Here is a 16183-nt window from a genome sequence, read left to right as displayed (position 1 = left end):
ATTGAATCAATCTAAACTATTTCATAAGCATCTTATTTTTTTCATAGCCTTCTGCTTTAATTAAAGAGTTCAGCTGCTTTAGCCTTTAAATTAAAAAGTACTGAAAAATAAATTTTAAATTTATGAAGTTTATAACCTTCCTGCAAATAAAAATGTCACTGTAAATATCTGCTTAAGGATTTTCCATGTTTTCCAAGTAAGGAAAGCTTTATAGTCAACAGCAGAATGATCAGGAGATACAGCAATTTCTACCTGCTGTTTTTCAGGACTAAATACTTCCTGTACAGTTCTTCAAATTAGGACAATTAGGGCTGACTTTATCCAGAAACAACATAAGAAACAAAGTTCTTACAGGCTGATCTTTACTTAGTGTTGGTTGATCTTTGAAGATAACTGACTTTTAGATTACTGAAGTAAGCGACAGTTGACGTTCATTAGACTATAGGCATAGGTAGATCCCAAAGCATACTTATGTAATCATTACTGCCTGAAGGTTCATAGTACATTTTTTAGTTTCCCCTAGGCAGAATTTTGAGGACATTACATTAGCATGCACACTTCCTAAAAGGTACAGAATGAATTAGAGAAATCTGGATTAAAAACACAGAACAGAAAACTATCAAATGTGGGTCCTACATATTTCACATAGTCTCCTTTTTGGTGTACCTCCTGTCCAGGCACATTATGTTCAACTCCCCTGGTTCTAAGAACCCAGAGTTTGCCATGTTTTTTAACACCAGGTATAAATTTGCTATTGAAAAACCCAGAAGACAACATATTAATTTTAAAAACAAGCAGTGGGCACTGAGGGGAACATCAGTTATTGCTGGTAGATCAATACATTATGCATACATGCCACTTAAAGATAATTACTTGATGAGGTGATAACCTGAGCCTACTGAAATAAATGGGAATTTTGCAATTGCTTTTCTTTCACATTCTAGCAAAGAGCACAAGCTATATGTCAGAAACTAAGTGAAGATCCAAAATTTAAGTACAGTCAAGAACCAAGCAGCTATGACCTGGGATGAGTGGATACACTCTGTAGAATTCAGGATGTCAATGTGATTAATTAGGTTAAACTCTTCTTTACTGGAGATCTGTTTCACTACGTTTGACCACCTCTTTCTAATGTCACATATTGACTTGAAACTATAGCACTCAGCATTTCACACATTCCAGTGTGAAAAACATTACTTTTAACCACAACACAGTAAATAATTTGTTAACAAGAAGGACAGAAGATATTACCATGTTTAAGATAAAAAGTTAAGAGCAGGAAAAATGATGCTGCTGTGACAAAAATTTCTGTTTACTGAAGCTGCAAGGACTACCTGGCCTCTAAGTAATGGGACTGGAATTTTAGCACCACTGTATTTTTTGGAATTATATATCAAAAAGCATGAAGAAGAACAGCTGGGAGAGATAAAGTGTACTGCTGCTGTAGAGCCATGCACAAATTCTGCCATTTCACTCATTCTCTCCTATTATAAGTCTTCCCAAAACTGGTCTGCAATACAGCCAAATGGCAAATCCCAAACCAACTTCTGTGACGTACAGGTTCATTCACGTCAGTAACAGCTAGTCACCTAAAGAACATCTGCAGACAGAACTGAAGAATCCCAGAGAGAAGCTTGAATATAGTAATGAAAATTGCATTAGAAGCTACACAAGTAAACTTTCCTCACTGGTCTATTTGTGCCTCCTTTACAAGCTCCTCTACTTTTTTCCCATATTTTTATAGATGTGGTACTCAATATTTGAGATGAAAGTGTCCTTCAAAGCCCACATTTAAGGTAATTGCATCAGGTACAGAACATCTAGTGAATATTTTGTCTGAACGATGAGTAAAACTGATAATGTGCCTGTTACTTGTCTCACACATCACTGTAAGAAATCACAGACCACATTTTCTGGGCACCTGACAGAAAGGAAAAATATTTATCAACATATACTTCAGTACAAAGGAGTCCACTCCTGGTTATGACCAAGCTTGTATTTCTGGTCAAAGTAGCTTTCTGGAGACCACAACTTTTCCCTGGCTGCTCTCACCCTAGGATCTTAGTTGTTTAGGATATGGCCTCTACTCTCACCTACATAGCACCTTCTCTGCGTGCTCCTTTACACAAAGGGAGTCTTCTACAGCCAGTTTTCTGGCTGTCTTGCATTGCTAGGGCAGCATAATATTGCCACAGCAAGAGTGCCAGAATCCATCCTTCTATACTGGCTGTCTAAACTAAACGATCCCTGGCACTCTGACAATTTCTGTAATTATGTTCATGGGTCAAACTGTGTTCTACTTGACTAGCTCTTGATTGTCCTTAATTTTATTAAGGCTCTCCTACAGCTATGTTAATAAGTTAAAAACTCCACAGGTGGGCTGAGATGAACTGATGGTATTCAAACAACAGTGGCTAGAAGTTGGCACAGTGACCAGCACTGGTTTTCTATGACTTTTGTAGTCACTGAAAGCATATGAGTATGCACACACATGCACATTGTCATCCCAGAAACCACAGTAATATTTGTCAGAAATTAACAATAAGGCTATGGGTAACTACAGATGATTTTCCTTCTAGACACTGTGGACCAGTGCCTGGCTCTTGCTATTGCAATGATCTGGGGAAGATACAATCTCTTCACAATTTCATTTTTCTATAAAGGACACAACATGGACCTCAGCATTCAAATCCTTGCATCTTTGCCAGTCATTTACACTGGTGCAAATTAAGTCTCAAACACTACTTTCAAACACAGAAGGAAAGCACTATACTCAAGGTATAGCTGTCAATAGAAGCTGCAACCTGCGTGAAAAGCTGTTTACCAGGTTGACTGCTGAGGTACTGGTTGCTGCATTTCCCCAGGAAGGATATCCATGCAGGTTTAGGTACTGTTTACTCAGGGTGAACCCATGACTCCCATGGGAGGGAGGCATGCTGGTGGAAGGCCCTGGCCCTCCTGTTGATCCAGCGGACAGCCAGGCACAGAAAAAGCAATGGGAACTGAAGGAGTAACCTTGAAGCTGGGGCTTCTCCGGGTAGTTGAAAGACAGGGCTGCAGTTCCCGCTCCTGGGTTATTTTGTTTGCAATGTGGTCCTTGTCCATGTAAAACACACATTTTATTTACATGTCTATACAAAATGCATACTCTACCCAATGGGCAGAGTGCCTTAGTCACGGGGTTGCTCGCAGAGGGCATTTGCCTCAATTTAAGAGGTGTGAGTTGTTGTTCACTTTCATCCAGACTGAGCTTTTGGCTTGAGGTAAATCCTCAGAACAGGCACCTCTGAGTGTACACAGACAACAGAGCTTCAGCACCCAGTACACTTTCAGGTTAAACAAGGAGGTACCTGATGGAACTGGGCAGAAAGAATTCACTATCTGGGATATAAAAACCCACTTACAGTGCTGGTTTTAAATATTCTAATAGCACAGACAAGAACTTTCACTGTGCCCTACTTTTGCCATTGCTGGGCTGTAATTTATAAATCAGCACAGTAAGAACCTGCTGATTTTGTATTCAGATTCAATATAATGTTCTAAACAGAATATTTACACCAACACCAAATGCAATCAACATAATTAGCACAAACAGTAGCTTGCTTAATATTTAGGTTATTAGCATATTTTGAATTAAAATATTATTAAGCAGATATTTCTCCAAAGACATTGTAATCACAATTTTTTTTTTTTTTTATTTGAGGCAGGGATTAATGGAATCTTTGAAGTTCATTTTGAAAGCAGCTGCAAGAATGTATTTCCCAAATCCTGTTAATTACCATGCCAGCCATGAGAAGTAATCCCTCTTTTTTCTGCAGGAAATGGAGGATTTGATCCTGCAAGGCTTATTTACAGGGGTAACTCATATGTGGACAAATAGTTGTCTTCAATTCAGCAGAATTACTCGCATGAGTAGAGTTGGAACCTCAATGTGGTACAGTGGAATTTCTCTAAACTGCATGTTAGGTTTTGTTTAGCAAAGGGCAAAGAGGGTAAAATCAACTACAGAATAAGCCTTCACATCACTTGCCAAAAATTACCTCAGCTCTCAGTTGGGCATGGGTGATACAGCCTAATTAGGTGATATCCTAATTACACTGGAAATTGATAAAGAGAAAACATCAAGGTGACCCAAGAGGAATATTTCAATTACATAAAAATTGATTAAGATAGATGGCATAAAATGAAAAATGACTGAGGTTAAGGTGGTCCCTTCCTTTTTTCTATTATTTCTATCTATTGGTAGCATCAGACCTAGCACTACATTTCCAGAAAGGGCATTTTTGGGCTGGAAACCAGCCTTAAGAACTACTTCCCAGTCTAGCCCAATCCAGCCACACCTTCCCATCCCCAAGGCCTCATTTGTTTGGATGCAACTGTTTGCAAGGTCATACAGAACATAGAAGCACTAAAATTATTCAAGTTAAAAATAACCCTTCAGCAAAGCTGTGTTGAAAACAATCATTGAAGGGATCCAGCTAAAAAAAATACATAGTTTAATTGTTTATGTTGGTCATTTCAGTAAAGTGGCTGATGTCTCTGATCCACAAACAGTCATACCAGAGCAATGGAACAGGCAACAGAGTATCATGAGGAGGAAGCACTGCAATTTTGTTCTGGGAACTGAAAATTGGAGCAAGTCAGCACTTCATACCACAAAACATAGCACGCTGTATCTCCCTGTGATGTTGCATCACCCCCTAGCAATCTTTACTCTGCAAGGGAGCAAAACATGGAGCAACACAGGTGCACTCATGCAGCCTAAATTACAAGCCTTGGCAGGTACCTGTGCAGGCAAATACAGACAGTTAATGGCAACTGACTGTGGCATCTGATTAGGAGCAAAACAGAACCCTGGGGATCTGGGAAAAGCATTTGGATTCACATGGTATCTTGGGTATCCTTTAATATTAGCATCCCCAGATAGGAACAGTGCCCTAAGCCAATTAAGGGGTCAGGATCCTTGCCTAGGCATAATATAACTGATTATGGATGGTGTTTTTGTAACAAAAATTGTATTTTATTCTTCCAAACCCTTCTGAAGTTTAGGGTAATTTAATTTGCTGAGCTACAAACCCAGCTGTAATTGAGTTAAAGGCTGTCTTCAAGGGACAGCTTGGCTTATTAATGGCAAAAGTCTGCACTGACAAATTGCTTCATATCTTATCATATTTGCTATCATTATTAAAACAGGCTGCTTCTTCCCAGACTGCAAAATTTCTGGCATTTTTTCTGTTGGCATTTTTGGGTTTATTTCCAGTTGTACAATTACAAAAATTGTTCTCACTTTCTTCCTATTTCCCTACATATTTCAGAGGTAAAAAGATGTTATTACAGTCTGTTAGACTGCACTAGTAACTGGCCAGCCAGGTTTTTAAAAAGTATTAATTATGGCAGTTTCAAGTTGCCATGCAAAGGAACTTTCTGCCTTCACCCCAGGGCAAAGCCTTCTGATTTTCAAGACAAGAACAAGACAAAGCAGCAAGGATGTTTGTGTCACTTACTCTACTCTTCAAATCCCCAGGCAGCCAGTCTAGTCACAGAGAGCAATTCCAAGCAGCCCCCCAGCCATCTGCAGTTATGACAGTAACTTCTTTGGGGCTATTCCAGTAGCAGGGGAATCACTGGACTGAGAGCATGCTGCAGCCTTGGCAAGGCACCCTGCCCAGGGGCTGCACAGAGGGATGACGCAAACCTGTTATCTCTGGCTCTGTGCCACAAGGAGATTGATGCGAGGGGAACCCTGAACTGGTTGCTGAAGCTGCCTTGAAATGGGGCCTCACTTGACAGAGTATTTGTCCTGCATTGTTCAAATTATATCAGAAATGACCCACTGAGACTTTGGGGAAGATGCTTTATTTGAAGTGTGATGCAGTTCAAAGCTGTCTTGGCACTATGAGTCTAAACCGCAGCCAAGCTATTAGAAACAACCTTGCCATACTAAAAAGGAAAATGGACAGGGTGATGCACAAGGTCACCTTGATTGCCAGGAATCAGGGACAACAATCAAATACACTCACATACAGCAAGCAGAAAAAAAAGCCAGGTCACTAGCTCTGTCCAAGAGCTGGCCAAAAAATAGGGATTTCCACAAATCAGAAGCTCCCAGGACCCTGCAGCTGCTCAGTAAAATTGATGCTGCTATCAGCTTCATTGTCAATAGCAGCAGAGAAGGTAAGAACGCAATTTTCACTGAGCAGCTGTAGGTAGTTCCCGGGGTCCCTGGCCCCAGGATAGACCCACCAGGTTACCCAAGAGTAAATGCTCTACAGTTCCTGTGGTGCCCCAGCCATGGAATGAGTCCAGGGGAAACATGGTCAGGCAGATTCAGCAAAAGCTCCCCCACATTGTTTCAAACACTCTCCCTCCACAGAACTGTGTTTTGCAATTCAAGTTCAATGAAAACTTGCAGGTTTCTCCACTCCAAGTAGTCATCAGTCATTCCTTCTGTCTTCAGTCTCTTATTATGTATCAGGCTCCATTCTGCACTTTGTGCCTTGCATATGAAGTGAAAGAAAAGCGTTACCCAGCTAAACATTTTCACCTCATTGACACATGAACATGGCAAACCATCATACAATGCCATTAAAAAAAGGACCCTAATGTGCTGCTCCAGAAGAGTCATGCATTTTGTTAATATTCTAACATACCCATTCTGTAACTAGACAGAAAATAGGTTCCTTACACATTTCATGCAGAAAGCAGGTAGCATTCACTTAGATCCAGCTGTGTGCTACCTGACACACTGCAGTCAAAAACATCTATTAAAGGCTTACATGGCATGACCACAGGAAATATTGCTAGAATTCACATAATTTGCAACTTGGTTTTTTTGCATTTTACAACACTAATGCTAGATCCTTTGCTACCAATGCAAATGCTTTCTGCATCTGCAGATCCATCCCATAAATCCAGTTCCAAGATGGAAACACACCAAGCTTTTAGTCCAAGGCAAAGAATACAAAGCAGCACTCAAAAGCCCTGTGAAACAAAGAGAGGACCTCCTGTCATCTAGCTTAAGAGGTTCATACAGCTTGGCTTGGATGTCAGTGCTGTCCAGTAGCTCTCAAAATATGCTGAAGGAAAGAAGTGATAGCTAGCCAAGTCTGACTGGCAAATCAAAATTGGCATGAAGCTGGCCTGCCTTAGGTATTTGGCTGCCCTGCTTAAAGTGCAGTGGCACATGCGTGACAGCACACGCATTTTAAAGTGTGCCAAGCCAACAATGTGTGTGCTCTCTTCTCTGGTGGCGAGTGTGTATCTGTCAGATCTGAGTGGAGTAGTAGTATGTATGAAGCAGCTATGAAGCCACATGTCTTATTTTTCCACCACACCATCTGCAGAAAGCTACCTGCCTAGCCATCTCCTCTTGCCGAGTATGCTTTTCCTCCTCCTTCCTATCAAGTTAATGCTTCTAATTTGTAGCAGTTTATCTTGTATTAGTAAAATGTGAGGTAAAGGGAGACATGTTTGGAATTCAAGGAACCAGATTTCAATGTCATTTCATATTTCCTTCTTGAATACCACATACTATCTCTTAAGTTCAAAGAAAAGGCATTCTTCAGAGTATTTCAGTTAGTGTTAAAATTAGGTGCTTAAAAGGGTCAACATCCAGAGTATTCAGTATTTTAAAACAAAAATAATTTAAGCCTAGGGAATTGAAAGAGAAGCATATTTTCTACAAGAGAAAGGGAGAGAGATAGCAAGAATCCCATTACTTGAAACATTCCCGCTAGAAAATGAAAAGCCCTAGAACTCAAATGAAAGACATGCTTGTGATTTTTATGAGAATTATTTTTTCTGTCTCTGTACCTCTCCTACTGCCCCATCCAAACCTGGATTTTATCATTTTCAAGTGTGTTTTCATGTTTAGCTAGGCATTACACTCTGGTTCATCTCAGGTAGGCTTCTGTCCTTCACCAGCTTATGTTGCATCTGTCTAATGAAGTCTGCACTCACCTTGTTTGGTCCCTTTTAAAGGGAAGTCCACCTTGGACATCCAAAGCCTCTTCCCCTAGTGGAAGAGGGTACTCCTTATCTGATCAACCCAAGCTCACCCTACTGCCTATTGAGGGCTTTGCTGAAATACATTTGGCTTCTTAGTAGAGATGCAAAGGTACAGGAACATATGGTTAGTGGCACCCATCAGGGATGAATCAGTTGAATAAGTCTGGATCAGAAACACCAATTCACTGAAGCCAAACTTTTTGTGGGAAAGTGCTATGATATCTATAAAAACATCCACACAAATCACTGGCCTTCCTTCATATACTGAGTGTCATTAGGAAAAGGTCCAATATCACCAAAATCCTCAGAAGTCAAAGACGTCCTCAGACCTATTCATTTTTGCCTCATTTGCTTAGTTATACACTCGCACCAGTGTAGGAGTTATGATCTTGATAGCCTTTTCCTTGAAATGTATCTTCTCCTGTAGTCAGAACACTGCCAACTACTATTTCAATGCCTGGTAATCCCTCTAGTGTTAGATTCATAGAGAACAAAGCATCACCAAGGCAGATTGACAGCCAGGTGCCTGGACCAGTGATACCTGCTGGGTAGCAAGCCTTATTTTGTAGGTCAGAGGACAGAGATGCAAATCATCCCCAGGCATTAGCAGTGGGTACTGTCTGCTTTCCAGCACTCTGCCCAGTTATTTTGAAGCTGTGCAGATCCCTAATTTCCTTGGAAGTTCTCCTCCACCCCCTACAAAACCAAGGCACTTTCTGTGAAAAACTGCTTCTCATGTGCTCTAATAGCTCCTGCTGGAGATGCTGACTTGACAGGACTGTTGCAGCTGTCTCACTGATTCACTCCAGAAGAACCTGCTAACTCTTGTCAAGCTTAACAAGCTTTAGCATAACACAGAGTTGTCCTGTTTCCTGGGATAGCCCTAGTCAGTGCTAGCTTGGTCATTTCTGACCTGTGCTCCATCATTCCCAGGAAAGGTGCACCTAAAATACCTCCAAATACATCTATACCAGTGCGTACAGCTAGCCAGGTTCACTACAGTTCTCCCTTCTTCTTTACTTTTAGGAGATTGATGTTGTGCTGGGATGCAACACAACCTTCCCCCGCTCAAGCACAGAGCAGTGCATGCCCCTTCTGAGTTTACACCACTATAACCGGAACATTTGGTTCAGGTTTCTCTCGTTCTACTACCACAGCTTTCTAGTCCTGAGGGCACTGTGCAGCAGCTGGCTCCACAGCACAGCTAGAACCAAACCTGCCAGCCAAGGAACAGCAAATAAGGCTGGTGACAGAACAGCTCAGACATTTCCATCAGGCATTTGGACACCAAGACTCTGCGTTAAGACACTAAATATACACTTGCATACATTTTGCCACAGTTAGAGCTCTGTGTCTCCACACATAGAAAATCTGAAGCACTCATACCTGGTGCCACCCTTCTCAACAGCTTGCTGTCTCAGTCCAGGAATCTTGTGAAGTCTCTAAAGTCAGACAGAAGCACACCACCTTTCACAGTTTGGGGTTTTTTTTCCCCCTTTTGTTTCTCACTTTCAGCTTTAACAAAAGAGATCTCTAACATAATTTTGTCTACTATCAAGTACTCACTGTATCAGTTGCACCACTGGTTAAAGTCATGTTTCATGCACTATATACTAAGGTGATAATGGAAGAACATTCAGTGTCTATAAAATAATACTTTTCTCTTTAAGAGGAAAGACAGTTCAGCTGTAACTAATACTCAAGGCTTGTAGGCAGACAGTTTCCATTTCTCCTGATTAAACTTGTGCTTCTTCCTCCAAATTCCATATTAGTGCATGAATAAGGCTGTATCCACTTAGTATGAATTGATCAGATGAGATAGCACCAGCCAAAGACCTGGCCTATGTGACACTTGCCCAAATTACTTGTCTGGTCTCAGAGGGAGCAGACATGGAGAGTGGGGATAAATTGTGAGCTCAAATCCTGTCATTAATAATAAGTTTCACAACTGCAACTCTTCTGCAGTTGCTTGCACCGAGTTTATTCCATCAAGATTGCCATTTATTTTCCTATTTAGAGAAAGGTAGCCTATATAGTCTGTCTCTTCCAGCTCTTTCCATACAAAAAATAAAGACTGATTTTCTTAATTAAAATTAGAGGGAGAGGAAGAAAAAGGATTTTTTAGTTACAATTTCCTATTTTCTACTTATCTACCATGTCTTTTTTTTTTTTTTTTAGAAACCCAATGTCCAAACTGAAGAAAAAAAACAGAACACCTTTTCTTAGAAAGAGGGAGAACATACGTTATTCATCTCCATTAGAAGATCCTATGCCTTGCAGAGAAAGCAGCATTACATGACTTAGTGAATTTAAGGGTCTGTTGCAACTGACAGGATGAAGAAAGTCATAGTTTTTGTCTGATGCATGCAGCCACCTTCTCCTAATCCTCTTCAGCCAAGAAGTGGGCATCTCACGATTTACATACCCAGTGTCTAGGCCTAGCCACACTATTACAATTTCTTCTGTAGCAAAGTTAAAGAGAAGAGGTAAAACATGTAAACACTGAGACACATTTTCCAAGTCATCCCTAAAAAAAAATAAAAAAAGCAAGACAGACAATAGCAAACAGTGGCCTGGAAATCAAATATCTTATTCAAATCAATAAACAAACACCCAACAACCTTTGATGAAAAAGCCACCACTGTTACTGTTGAAGTTAACTGCTACTATACACTGCATTTCATGATGAGCATGATCTAGTTAATGCAGAAACTGTTTGAAGATGACCCTTATAAGCTTGCCAATGCATTATGAATTTAGGGATATTGGACTAGAAACTAATATGCCTTTGCAACCTGAAATGATATTCTATTATCAATTACTGCAGTATGAAAGTTGGAGTTTTCCTGTTTTATGAATGCAGGACTTTTTGCTTTAAGTTACTTTTTTAAAGGGAAACATGGTATCTGAAGCATACTATTAAAGCTAATTGTCCTTTAATAAAAGTGCTGTGTTATTTGAATCTGTTGGCATTCTTGCAATGTGTAGAAAACCAGTGTGCTTGTTTCTAAACAGTACATCTGCCAGTTTCACCAAATTAAGATCAAATTCCAGCCTCACTTTTAAGTGCTATTTTAGAAAGTGCCTGATCCCACTGAAACCACACTGATGGAACGAGTAGGCAAAGTGACAGATCTAAAACTTATTGTTCTCCTTTCTTCCTCCTCTTTTAAGCTGCAATTTACCACCCAGCTAATAAATAGATGCGAGTGAAAATTAAAAACTGGTGTTCACATTCCTTATCTGTCCCACCCCCATCCTATAACAGCTGCATAATTTCTTCCTCCACCCTGCCACATTCTTGCTGCACTTCTTCAATCTATACAGTTTTGACCTATTGTGGGTACAACCTCAGTGAAGCCAATAGTCAACAGTTGGGGGTCATGGCAGTATCTGAAAAATGCATCCAGAAGGGCCCCCCTAAGATGACTGGTGGGCTCAGACACTCCACTGGACTGCAAGCATCACACAAGAGAACAGTAGCTCCTTTGAACAAATATGGCATGTTTTCTCCCTACCAAGAGCAGCTCTTTGATTTAGTGCTATCAGGATTATTCGCGTACAGTCCTCACTTCAGTGCTTAGTACAACTGGTTCTAAGACACTAAATACCATTTCAGTGGAAAAGATTCAACTGAATTCAGGAAAGCAATCCATGAAAGAACCCCAGTTTTCCCATTTAACTACCTGAAGCAGCTACAGTTTCAGGCAGAAGCCTCCACATATGCCTAATGCTTCACACTTGGCCATGTCCCTCTCCTTCTCTAACAGTCTCCTGGTGACCACACTTGTCCAGAGTGATAGAGACATGTTCCAGGTTCTCCCTCAACCTGGAGGGAAGAAGACACCATCTGCTACTCTGCCAGCTTAGAGGCATACCCAAACCACCAGGCCATATGGTATTACCAGTTTTGAAAATAGCTGTAGCAGAGACTGCCTTGGTTATTAGCATCTTAGACACACACACACCCCCCTCCCCAAGGGCTGGAGAAGCTCAAATTTCAGAAGAAAGTCTTTGACACCAGTGTTCAGCCATGTCACCTTTCCAGTGAAGCCTCCGTCTTTGTCGAGTTGTCTGCCTGGGTACCTCCCACTGAAGGTGATCTGAGCCCCAAAACAATGCTTCAGTACTCCAGGCTGCAGAGGAGAGCTGTCTGGATGAACATGCCCCACATGGCAGCTCATCCTCCATGAATGCCCTACACACCCCTATTACAGGTCACACGAGCACCCTTCATGATCCTTTTGAACGTAGACACAACATAGCAGTTGCTGCAGGATTCAAGAGCCCTGAGGCAACATAAGGCAAAGGTAAAGAGCTTGCTGTACTTAAAGGAAGAAACAAGACCTAGTGTTCTTTGTATTCAAAGCCTGACCAAAAAATTCCTACATTTATGCAGAGATCAAGTCCCCAGCTCTTAGCCTCCCCAGCTAAGAGACCTAAGCACTCTACAGAGTCAAACTCCTAACAGCTCTCCTCTTCTGTCTTACAAATTTTGTGTGCCTGGTTGGTTGTTGCCTGTATCGAAATGAAAGCTAGGATATTCTTGCTACTGTCTGGTAGCTAGGCTGCTCCTCAAATACATAAAGCTACTGGCTCAAACCCTGCCTTAGGTGGTGTGCATCAGCACCCTGGCAATCAGTACAGCACTTCACTCACATCATGTAAGGGTCTTCCAATGCAAGTTCTTCTCTTAAATCACTGGTGCCTCAGGCATGTGGACTGATTAGGTAGATTTCCTGAATGGCTCTCCCAAAGTCAGACACCTAAATAACACATGTTAAAGCTGAACTCCTCTCCTACACCAGCAATATCACTCTGACCCTTTAATATCAAAAGGAAATAAATGCATCCAACAAGGCAATCTCTGCTAATGCTATTTTAAGGTCCAACTCCTTACACATGTGCTTCATCCCTGAACCACTGGAACAGCATCCAGGGCTGTAACACCTTATTGTTTAAGTGCACTCCTTCCCAAATCCACACCTGATTCCTGATGACAACCAGAATCATTCAACACAGGAGGCAAGAGTGGCAGTGAATGTCGTAAAAATGTTTGTGTGATGAAATGCTTCTTATGAATCTTCATGTCAGGCACTGTCGCCATGACCAGACATCATCTGCAACATGTCAGATAGTTAAATGAAAATGACTGATGACAGGATTCCCTCTGGTGAATCAAGTTTATGCCAGTTTGAGCCTAGAGGCTCTCTGGTAAAACTACTGGCTGTGAATAGCGATTTGGCATTGGTCTATGAGCCCATTGCCCAAGATTACTTCCCCCAGTTCATCCTATGTGACCACATATCTTTAATGGAAGAAGGGCTGCATCTCATGGGTGCTCACTGTCAGTAGCTGATATTTTCCAGCATGGCTTTTCTCTCTAGGCTCATTAAAAATACCAGAAAACACCTGCAGACCTAAAGAAAAGGCTCCTTAGTTATTTGAGGACATACTTTCAAAGCTACTTCAACACCTAAAAATGCATTTCGGTATATAAGGACATTCCTGAGAAGTTCCCCATACACCTAAGTGATCCATCTGCCATGAAAACTAAGCAGCAGGAAGCACTAACCATGTTTTGCAATGCTACTAGGTGAACTCTTATACCTCAAGTTCACTAACTAGTTACAGGGCCATACTTCTGCCCAGCAGACAGACCATCTTAAACACATTTTCAGACAAATTTTGTAAAGGAAGAAGTGTAGGGTTTTTCTGTAGAAAAGTTCTTTATCCTTACTCAAAAAAAAGTTAGCTGCTAGAAAATAGGAAAGTACTCTAGTCAGATGAACGGCTGCTTCCTGTTCAGTTTTCTCTACCAGGAGACTGGTAATCACTGCCCATAAACAGGAAATAAGTTAATTTTGCTTGAAGCAGTAAAATAAGAACCCATGCAACATCTCAGGAAATACCTTGAGGGATACGAAAGCTCTCTTCGGAGATTCTAAAACCGCATTTCAAGCTCCACTCAAATCCTGACAATTGTTAGCGCAAAGCAAAAAAACCCTTCCCACCCTCCCAACACCATTCTATTTAGGATAATCTTTTGATGGCTCTAGTTGAGCCTCTTTTCAATCACCCTGGCCTCAGATTTTCTAGCAGATTAAAACAAAGAAAATATTTTTATTTTTCAGTTACAGCATTACAACTGAAATCCACCAAGACCCCCATCCAAATACAGCAAACAGATGTCTAAGGAGCTTGCTTTCTGCTAATCTTTTTTGCTTCATTTTTTTTAACAGTCTTTTTCAGTGAGATGGTTTGGGGTGGTCCAGTTGCTTCCATCTGCCTTGTGGAAAAAGAATCATCTTTTGATTAATAGCTAACAGGCAAATAACAGCAAGGAAGCTTTTCTCCATTGGAGCTGTGAGCAGCAAACTCTCCAATAATGTCAGTCAAATGACAGTAGCACTGAAGACACTGAGTACAGTGCTAAGTGTCATACGTACGGGGCTTATTGCTGTGCCAGAGCAAGAGACATCTTCCAGCTCTGAGGGTTTATTAGGAATACTGTTCTGTGAGGCACAAGGACATGTATTATGAATAGAGAGCCCTTATGCTGGTATCAGGGAGGATCTTGATGTTCATCAGGACTTAAAATCCAAAAGGCAAGCAATCTAATTCAAACTATGAAGGGGTAATTACTGAGCAAATACAACCCAGCACAGGGCAATAACAAGAGTGCCTTGTACAGTTACAGTAAGTACAGCAGTATCACCCAGTCATTACTCCTTACTAGATTTTTTTCCCCCAAATGCTATCTTTAAGGAGCAGAATAGTGTTGTATCTCACAGAACACTTCAGATAGTCTAGGTGGCAAAGGGACAGTGACTGCAAAAGAAACCCCATGATGCATGAACTCTTATCCAGTTGATATAAATACAGGCAGCAGCTGAGAAGAGGTCATGGACAGCCTGGTGCATTACACCTGGACTGCCTGATCCCTGCAAGCAGCAGAAAAGCACAATGAGGATTTCCTCTGCTTTCCCCATTTGGCCTGACCTGCAAGCCAAGATGTAAGCTTCTCCTCATAAATCCCTGCACCAGAGACCGTGCTACTACACTGCTTTTTGTCTCAGGTTTACACCTCATCTAAAAATACAGCTGAGTAACACCTGCACAGCAACTAGTCAAAACTTATTTGGCATCGCTCTTAAATTTTACTCTTGCTGCTAAGAACAGAATACCCATTTGTTAATGAAGCAGGAGGTCTTGTATAACAGGAAATAGCCTCCAAAAATAGGTGCTGGGTAAGGTGTAGTTACAGGTATCTCTACAGATTCCCAAAGAAAGAGTTGCACTAGAGAATGAGGGATCTGCCAGCTGAACCTGCCCAGCATTTGACTGACTGCACTATCAAGTAGCCATCACGCCTGACACCACCTTTAACAAAAATGCTAGTTTGCCCCAGAAAACTCTTCCACTGCAAAAAACCCACAGTGAAAATTTTCCACTTATTTATTTACAAGGGCACAAGTGATCCTTACATGTTTGGCACTATTTACATTTTTTCCTTAATTGCAATCCTTCCCCAGACACTATTTATAAAGTTTACATCAGCACCCAACTCTAAACGTGGCGTTTCTTCCCAAGAGCTCTAGCAGATAACTTTCACACAACTTCACACATCCTTCTTTCTGCATAGGAGAAAGCATTAAATGCATCCGTAAATTGTTGGGGTTTTTTTAATAAGGAATTCTTCACTGGTGTGCATAGTCCTTCAAAGGGCAAAAGACTGCCTTGTTTTATGCATCGAAGGAGCACACGCACCTGTGGAGATGTGTTTTCAGAAGACAGGGCTTAACAGAAGCTACGGATTTCAGACTCCCCACCCAGCGAAGAGACACCGCTCAGGTCCACCAGCTCTGCCGGCAAGTCCAGCAGACCCTCAGCGGTTTACCCCGCCCGGGAAGCACCCGGCCCTCCCCCGCCGCCCTTCGAAAAGGGAAGGTGACGCTCAACGCCAAGCGCTCCCCGCACTCCAGCCTCCCCGGCCGGCTTCCCGAGGGGCTGCGGCGGTCTGCCCCCGCCGCGAGCCCGCCCAACGGCCGCTCACCTCGCTCATGTCTCGCGGCAGCCCGGCTCGCAGCAGCCCGCCCGGCACAGCGCTCCCGCCGCCCCGCGCCGCCCGTTAAGAAGGGGCGCTCCGCGCCCAGCCTGGCCCTCGCCAGCCAAT

The 16183-nt window shown here is 41.9% G+C and overlaps 1 protein-coding gene across 1 annotated transcript in view; it reads right to left on the bottom strand.

The window, feature by feature from the left end:
- Nucleotides 1-16183, bottom strand: part of PCP4 (Purkinje cell protein 4) — a 55487-nt gene extending 39304 nt beyond the window's left edge. The window contains exon 1 of the mRNA XM_030020571.2: nt 16064-16183. Within this exon, the coding sequence (XP_029876431.1) occupies nt 16064-16072 (9 nt within the window). The 5' untranslated portion in view covers nt 16073-16183. The remainder of the gene's footprint in view (nt 1-16063) is intronic.

The sequence above is a fragment of the Aquila chrysaetos genome, chromosome 7, assembly GCF_900496995.4.
Source record: "Aquila chrysaetos chrysaetos chromosome 7, bAquChr1.4, whole genome shotgun sequence".
Taxonomy (NCBI): Eukaryota; Metazoa; Chordata; class Aves; order Accipitriformes; family Accipitridae; genus Aquila; species Aquila chrysaetos.
The sequence above is the reverse complement of the archived record's forward strand: the minus strand, read 5'-3'. Positions and strand labels throughout refer to the sequence as shown.